The 8,649-nt window shown below is 44.3% G+C and overlaps 1 protein-coding gene across 1 annotated transcript; it reads left to right on the top strand.

The window, feature by feature from the left end:
* The first annotated feature begins 6,879 nt into the window (after positions 1–6,879).
* Positions 6,880–7,866, top strand: LOC110293251 (olfactory receptor 2D2-like). Its single transcript, XM_021161120.1, has one exon. It carries the CDS (start codon positions 6,895–6,897, stop codon positions 7,864–7,866), a length of 972 nt encoding a protein of 323 aa, XP_021016779.1. The 5' UTR covers positions 6,880–6,894.
* The last annotated feature ends 783 nt before the right edge of the window (positions 7,867–8,649 follow it).

Genomic DNA, 8,649 nt, shown 5'->3' with positions numbered 1-8,649 from the left:
ATTAGGGAGTCCCTGGATGCAAGAGCTGTGGATCTGCTGGCTTCTTCTTTCTCAAAGCTGGACATTTTCTCCTTCAGGCCTGTGGGTCCCCTGGTGCAGAGAATGAAACCTCTCAAGTTTGACTGTTCCTTCAAGTTGACCTCAGGATAATCTCATGACTCCTGTGAGTGGAACCTAGCTCTGAGCTGCAAGAGAGATTTTTAATTAGAGCCCAGGTCCAGCCAGTAGTTTGAACTCACACAATCAAACATGTGATAGGCATGGCAGAATCTGTCTCACCCAAGAGGCAAGTGACCAGGCCCTGGAGTTTGTTCCACCATTCACTAACTGGGGGATCTTTGTCAAGTTGTTCATGTCTTCTGGGTCATTGTTAATTATCTGGGCATGGGCAGGTAGGGCCATGTTTGATACTCTCTTGTTGGTGCTGTCATTAAAATAATCAGGGTGTGCAGTTTCTGAAAGCAGCCACGAGGTTGTACCATGTCTGCCTACCTTTTTGAGTCCTCACTCTGTAGAGGAATTTTTATTTTCACATCCAAAGATCTTCAAGGACTGTGTGACCCACATTTAATCCCTCTGTCTGGAATACTTACAAGCCCTTAGTGCACACTTTCAATCCTTAACACTGAAGGTAATGCTAGTTTATAAAAGGATGTTCAAAAGTGATATCTAATTGAGTGGTGGACAAATGATGAATCAGAGACAGATTTGAAAGAATGAGTCAGAGATAGAATATGTCCAACTTACAACATAGGAAAGAAAGGGGACTTAATAGAACAGTTCAGAGAGAGAGATAGACAGAGAAATAAATAAAGATATTGATAGGTATATATATATATATATATATATATATATATATATAGAGAGAGAGAGAGAGAGACTGATATATATAGAAAAGACAGAGAGAAAGAGGAGGCAGTTTTCCTGGGATAATTTTACAGATAGGTTATAGTTGAAGATAGAACTAGCCAGAGAATGAGAATGAGCCAGAAGATTAGAACAGATTGCCAGACTTAATTTGAGACCAAGCAGAGCAATTCAGCATGAAGTTGAGACAATCAAGTTTGAACCAATCACCTTGGTGAGGCATTTGGGGCAGAACAGCTGAATTGAACTAGCCAGCCAGAGTTCAAAAATGCCAGAAAAGTGAGTATATTTAGCAGCAAGCCCCTGACATGACAATTTCATCTGAGGAAATAAAACTGAAATGCACATTTTTATCACTCTGAAAGGTATAGCATCTCCCCTCTTCCAAATTTTTCTCCTTTGTCTCTTTCTTTTGCAGGATGCCAAATGCACTTTCTGTGAGAGTTGGGCTTTTTTTTTAATTTTTTTTTTTAACTTTTATCAAGTACCATTCCTATCATGCGACAGCTTTTCTGCCATGTTGTAGACATCAATGTCTAAATCAAATGTTCTATCTCTCTGTCTGTGTGTGTGTGTCTTTGTCTTTCTCTGTCTCTCTTTCCTTTCCTCATGAATCTATAATAAAATCTTCACGAATAAAACCAACAGAGCCAGGGTGGCTGTATCATCCTACTTATGACACTTAATCAGTTCTGTCTGCTTCTCTCTGAATTTCTGTCTCCTTATTGATCCTGGGAGAGAAGAGTCTGTCTGGACTCCACTGCCTGTGCAGAGCTAATGGAGATCACCAACACCAGTGAGAAGAGTTGGGGTCAGAGCTGTGGGACAATGCTTAGCAACAGCACTGCAGGGGCCAGGGCTGAGGCCAAGACAATTCTTAGTGGAAATTGCCAATTACTGAGATGGAAATGCACCCATCATGGTCAATGTCATGGTTGCCAGCATGCCACTGAACCGCAGTTGAGATCACATATCACTACACAGTATTTAAACCAGCAAATCCATCACACCAGACAACTTCTAGAACACAGATGACAGGAAAGTGTAGTTGATCATCAGGATGTGAAGTTTTGGAACCTTTGTTGCTTTTGTTTTAATGCTATCAATCAAAATGTAGCCTCAAGCTATCTATTTACACGGGTGTTACAGAGCTGAACACCATTCTCAGATATCTGACTTTATTGCAATACAACTTACTTAATTGTCCTTTATATAATTAACTTTTAATATTTAATATTAACTGTGTTTATTGAGCAGAAATTCTTTTTTGTTTGTTTTGCTTGGTTCTTTTTTCCAAACAGGTTTTCTCTTTGTATTCTTGGCTCTCCTGAAACTTGCTTGGTAGACCAGGCTGGCTTTGAACTTATAGAAACCCAAATGCCTCTGCCTCCCAAGACTTGGGATTAAATCCGTGCACTCACACTGTCCTTTGCTCACATGAATTTTAAAGCCTTATCAATGTAACCAGGAAGGACTATGTAATTCATAGTTCTCCTTCTGGATACTTAGGAATCCGAGACTCAGACAGGAGGCAGGGATGGAGATTCAAGTCATGGACCATAGGCCAGTACTTTCGGCGGGTGCAGCACATCATCACGTTTTAGTCTAGCAAGCCTGGAAAGGAAGCGGTTACTTCTGGAATTCTACAGAAGAGGAAACCAAGGCAGAATAACAGCAAGTTAAAGAAAGCATGCTCCAGAGTTCCATATATTTGGACCCCGATTTTTATTTACATCTAAGAGACATGAGCCCCTGGAAGAGTTTCTCTGTGCACTGTCATGGGATTCGTGTTTGAGTTCCATGATGATGGTTCATGGATGACTCTTTTTCTTCTTTCTCTCTTCTTATGTGTATGAGCATGTTGTCTCCAACTCCACACACATGCTTGATCCCTGGGGAAGTCAGAAGAGGCTACTACATCATTTAGAACTCGAGATATTTATGGTTGTGAGCTGCCATTTGGATGCTGGGAACCACACTAGGTCCTCTTCAAGAGCAGAAAATTGTCATTTTTATGATAGATAACCTCCAGCCCCCATTGTTTTTGTCTCTTCATTAGCACCAGAGTGGCTCATAACTTCCTCAGATATTACACAGCAGGGAAGGAAGGACTTTGGTTTACCCCAGGTAGTTGAGGAAGGAAGAGGAGTGTGGCCCAAACATGGTCTCATCTTTGCTTGTCTGGGCTTAGGGTTTTGACAACAAAAGGAATCACGATGAAAACTTAATTCCTTAACCTGTGTATCAGCTGACCAAGTTCCATATCCTGTTCTCTGAGGGCTTCTAATTCCCCAGTTAGTCTAGAATAGGGAACCTCTCACCCATGGGCTGTTTCCTCCTGCTCTGCCCCTAAGGGTCTCACTTGTAGTGCTCTTGCTGACATCATCCCAGGCATCATCTTAGCATCCCTACTGGGAACAGAAATGAGCCTTTCTGAGCTCTCAGGGGGAGGTTCAGAGAGGAGGTGGGGTCATAAAACCTCAGCTACTGGCCCCATTGGGAAGAGGTGAAGATGTCTGAGCGTGCCTCTGTTAATCAAGATTTTACAGGCACTGCCTTTAGGAGCCAGGCTTGCCTGATCCTTGCAGAGGAATTGGGAGATTCAGCCCCTCAAAGTCCATAGCACCTTGGCATTGTTCTGGAGACTGGGCTGCCTAGCATCCTATGCTTCTCAGCTCTGTACCTTTAGGAGGAATTTCCCTTTAGCCTTGTTCTTGTAAGAGCAAGAAACAGCCACTGAGTGACACATCCCTGGATTTACAAGTGGTAAGGTGGTCACTGGTGTTTGGCTTGTGGGTGCTGTCAGATATACGATTGACTGCAGGTGAGTGGCAGGCAAGTCATCCATCTCTTTGTCCTCTGTGCATACATGTCAAACTCCCAGACTTCTTCCCTTTGCCTGTTCTTCTTTCTTCTCTGTCTCAACCTTGATTCCTTCTGCCCTCCTTCCTCCTTTTATTAACTTAATGGATATTTACAGAGAATTTGTCTATTTCAAATAATGTTGATAAATAAAGAATGGGAGGCCTGAGCACAAAGATCTCAAGTGAAGCAGAAAGCCCTATGTATGAGGGAGCAGTGAAGGTCAGTAACTCTGAACATGTCTCCCACATCACAGAGACACAGCTTAAAGCTATTTGTGGCTGTGGCCATCATGATTTTCATTTTTGGGCGTGAGGCATGTAAGTCAGATGTAGCTTAGCCTGACCTCAAACTCATTATACAGTACCAGATTTCTTTAGACTACTGATCCTAATCCTCTCAGAAGCTGGCTTTGTAGGTTAGGGCTACCATATGTAGCATCATCTAGGCCGGAACTCAGTCCTGATATGTGCATTTATGTTACTGGGCTCATAGATTTGGCCCAGCAGGCCTGGAGGAACACTGCAAGCTAGATCAGAGGCCACTGAGCTGGAAAAACATAAGAGACTGTGAATGACTGAATGATTTTCCCATGCTGCAGAAAGCCCACCTCAGATACTCTTCCCTTGGATTCTTCTACATTCAGTACACTCCAGGGCCTCCCACAGTCAGACAAGAGGGAAATATGTCCAGAAGAGCTGGGCTGTGGGTAGATAATAAGCTCTGTCCTAGGAGCTCTGGTGGTACAGAATCTCAGTGAGCTCAACTAGAGGACACTGAAGACTGCATTCTTCACCTCCCATTTGATAGCCTGTGTGCCAGAGCAGAGGAGGCAGTGACTGGAGGCCAGGCTCTGAGGCCGGACCACCTCAACTCCCACTTATTTCTTTTCTTTCTTTTTTTTTTTTTTTTTTAAGATTTATTTATTATATGTGAGTACACTGTAGCTGTCTTCAGACACTCCAGAAGAGGGAGTCAGATCTCATTACNGATGGTTGTGAGCCACCATGTGGTTGCTGGGATTTGAACTCCAGACCTTTGGGAGAGCAGTCGGGTGCTCTTACCCACTGAGCCATCTCACCAGCCCCTCACTTATTTCTCTTATGTCCTTAGTCCAGTCTGTGGCTGTAGCATAGGAAGGTCTTCTGGTGGGAGGTTAGACGTGGCTCTTTAGGAGAAAGCCTATCCCATCGTTCAAGCATGGAGGGCCTTCATGATCAGAGACAGTCTATGGTTTTAGAGCTTTATTGTAGAAAGGCAGGGTAAAAGAGAGATGGTAGAAAGAGAGAGGGAGAGGCTGGCCATGGCTGCATGGAGAGATGGGGGAAGAGAGAGAGAGAAGAAAGGCTAGAGAATAAGAGAGGTAAAAGCTTAGAGAGAGAGAGAGAGAGAGGTGGGAAGGGAGAGAGAGNGAGAGAAGGAGGGCTAGAGAGTAAGAAAGCTTCAAGAGAGTGAGGAGGGGCCAAGCAGCCCCTCTTATAGTAGGCTGGGCTATCTTGCTGTTGCTAGGTAACTGTGGGGAGGAGTCTAGCCAGAATGCCAGAAGTTTGGGACATTGTCTACATGACTGATGGCCACATGCCTCTCCTGTGAGGACTATGGGGGCAGGAACTTTGACAGAAACCAGGGGTCTAGGAGACATGATTGAACACCTTTCATCCCACGTAGGTGGAAATTACCACCCACCGGGTCCCACCCAGGGTTCAAGGCCTAAGCTCGACTGGAGACCAGGCTGTCTGTGCATAGCCCATTGCCCCACAATTTTGACTACCTCTTTTTTGGTTTTCTGGTTTACCATGGATTTTCCCTTTGAAGAAAGTGTTTTGTTTTGTTTTGTTTTTTTGTTTTTTTGTTTTTTTTTTGGCTTTTCGAGACAGGGTTTCTCTGTGTAGCCTTGGCTGTCCTGGAACTCACTCGGAACTCACTCTGTAGACCAGGCTGGCCTCAAACTCAGAAATCCGCTTGCCTCTGCCTCTTGAGTGCTGGAATTAAAGGTGTGCGCCACCACGCCTGGCTGAAAGTGGTCTTTAAAAGCAATTTTACCTTGGCTTAATCTAAAGTGCTAAGTATATTTATCACATTTGATTCTAAAAATTTAATAGTTTTCAGATTTACCACTCAAGTATACAGTGCACACAGAATTGATTTTTGTTTTCAGTGGCAGAGGAACATGAATGTAAATGTGTAAAAACGATTTTTCTGCTTGAATACCAGCAGATCCATCAGCAGTCCCTGGGAAGGCTACATTTTCTCTAGTGTATTGCACAAAAGAACATCTGTCATTACTCACATGACTGTAACTGTGTGAGCCTGTGTCTGACTGACATTGGTTCTGTCTGCTTCATTTGTTTATTTACTTTCTCTGCAAGGTCTAGTGTTTGTCTTCCTGCCTGTGTGGGTATCTTTGTGTGTAGATGTGTGTGTGTCCATGCATGTGTGTTTGTTGTGTGGGAGTGCATGCCTGTCTGAGTGTGTGTGTGTGTGTGTGTGTGTGTTTGGAGTCTGACATAGGATTCTTCCTCAATTGCTCTCACCTTATTCATTGAGGCAGGGTTTCTCAGTTGAACCCATCATTTCAGTGTCCCTACCACTCTTGCTATGGAATCCTCTGTCTCTGCCTTCCCACAGATGGATCCAGAGTGTGAGAGAGCATGGGACCTGTCATGTATTGTGTGGTGTTTCCAGGAGTTATGAGAGATGCATTAGATATTCAGCATGATCCAGAGCTATGAAGGCCCTCAGCCCCATTTCATAGGTGAAGAGACTGAGGGACAGGGAAGTTCAGTAACTTGAGGATCCAAGTTACTGACCAACTGAGCTCTGAACCCACATCCAAGCCTTTATTTACATTAAAAGTGTTAACACACACACACACACACACACACACACACACACACACACACACACACACACACACACACACACACACACACACACACACAGAGACACGTGGGTTTTGCCTACATACATGTTTGTGTACCATGTGTGTGTGTCTGGCCTGTGGAAGTGAGGAGGAGTCATATCCCCTGGACCTAGAGTTAGACATAGCTTTGAGCTGTCTGGTGGCCTGGAACAACATCAGTGCTTCACCTTTGAGCCTCTTCTCAGCCTGTATCTTCCCTTTCTGTCTCTATTGCTGGCAAGTGTCAGGTAACACATAGAATAATGGGTTCTCTTACAGCCTCCACCATGTGGATGATTCCAGGGCAGAACCAAAGTTGGGTTTCTGAGTTCATCCTGCTTGGCTTCTCCAGTGTCCCCTCGACCAACAGCATCCTCTTCATTGTCTTCCTTCTCATCTACCTGAGCTCAGTCCTGGGCAACGGGCTCATCATCATGCTGGTCTGCCTGGACACACAGCTGCACACTCCCATGTACTTCTTCCTCTCTACCCTCTCCCTGTTGGATATGAGCTTTGTCACTACCACTGTGCCCCAGATGTTGGTTCATCTTCTTGCTCACTCTCAGACCATCTCCTTTGCTGGCTGCTGGCTGCAGATGTTTGTGTTCGGTGCCCTGGGTATGACTGAATGCACCTTCTTTGTTGTCATGGCTTATGACCGGTATGTGGCCATTTGCTATCCACTGCGCTATACTGTCATCCTCAACTGGGGCCTGTGTATACGATTGGCAGGAGGGACTTGGATCTCTGGTTTCTTTTCCTCTTTATTGCATACTTTCTTTACCATGAGTTTGCCATATTGTGGGCCCAACAGGGTCAACCACTACTTCTGTGAAGGTCCTTCAGTGCGTAGCCTGGCTTGCATGGATACCCACACCATTGAGATGGTGGACTCTGTCTTGATTGTCATTTTGGTTATTGTTCCAATTTCCCTCATTGTGGCCTCCTACATTCGTATTGTCATGGCAATTCTCAAGATCAAGTCCACCCAGGGGCGTTGCAAGGCTTTCTCTACCTGTGCCTCCCACCTGACTGTGGTTACACTCTTCTACGTCCCAGCCAGCTACATCTACCTTAGGCCCAACTCCAGCTACTCCCCTGAGCGAGACAAGCAGGTCTCACTCTTTTACAATGTCTTCACAGCCTTGCTCAACCCTGTGGTCTACAGTCTGAGGAACAAGGACATCAAGAGGGCATTTCTCAAGGTGATGGGACATAGTAGGGTAGACTCATGAACCAGGATATTGTAGCCTCAGATGAACATTGCATAAAATGTTCTGTGTTTAAGACATAGACAGTGTCCTTGTTGAATGTGAGCAATGTTGTGTATTTGATCCAACATTCGTCTTGACCCGGGGATGTTCATGAGACTGAGAGTGCTACCTTGATGAACTACAGCTCTATAGAACACACCACAATAATCTTCGAGACTATAAGTGCAAAGACTTACTTGTTGCTCACATTTACTAGCAAGTTATTGCGAGTTTACTCATCTAGTCAGTCTCAGATCTATCCTGAAAGAAGTGTCCTGTATACAGTACATTTGATCATGGAAGGAAAGGAGTAGTGGAGCAATCCTATAACTACTTGGCTTCTCAAAAGTGATCAGCCTCTCTTTGCACGTATTCTTTTGTCAGTGAAAAAGCATCATGGTACAGCCTGACAGCAAGAGTTTGGGACATATTTTACTTCCACAGAGAAGCAATGTACGTCACGTGAAAGTGTTCTGGTGTGTACAGTTCCAGAGTAGAGAAATGAGTAGTAACTACGAGTTATGTATTCTGTTGTATTTTCCCAGAAGCCAACTGCATACATGTAAACCAACAGGAAACATGCTTTCAGTGATATTGTACTAGAAACAGTAGAGGCTGAGGTACTGTATGCGAAGTAGTACAGCACAGGTTCTCATTATTAAAATCATAGCAATAGAGTGTGGAACAGAAGGGATACAGGCCATAGACTAAACCTCTTGCCTAAATTCAAAGTAGTCTGTGGCTCAACATGACAAAGTCTGCCTT

Source organism: Mus caroli, chromosome 4 (assembly GCF_900094665.2).
Source record: "Mus caroli chromosome 4, CAROLI_EIJ_v1.1, whole genome shotgun sequence".
NCBI classification, from domain to species: domain Eukaryota; kingdom Metazoa; phylum Chordata; class Mammalia; order Rodentia; family Muridae; genus Mus; species Mus caroli.
The sequence above is the reverse complement of the archived record's forward strand: the minus strand, read 5'-3'. Positions and strand labels throughout refer to the sequence as shown.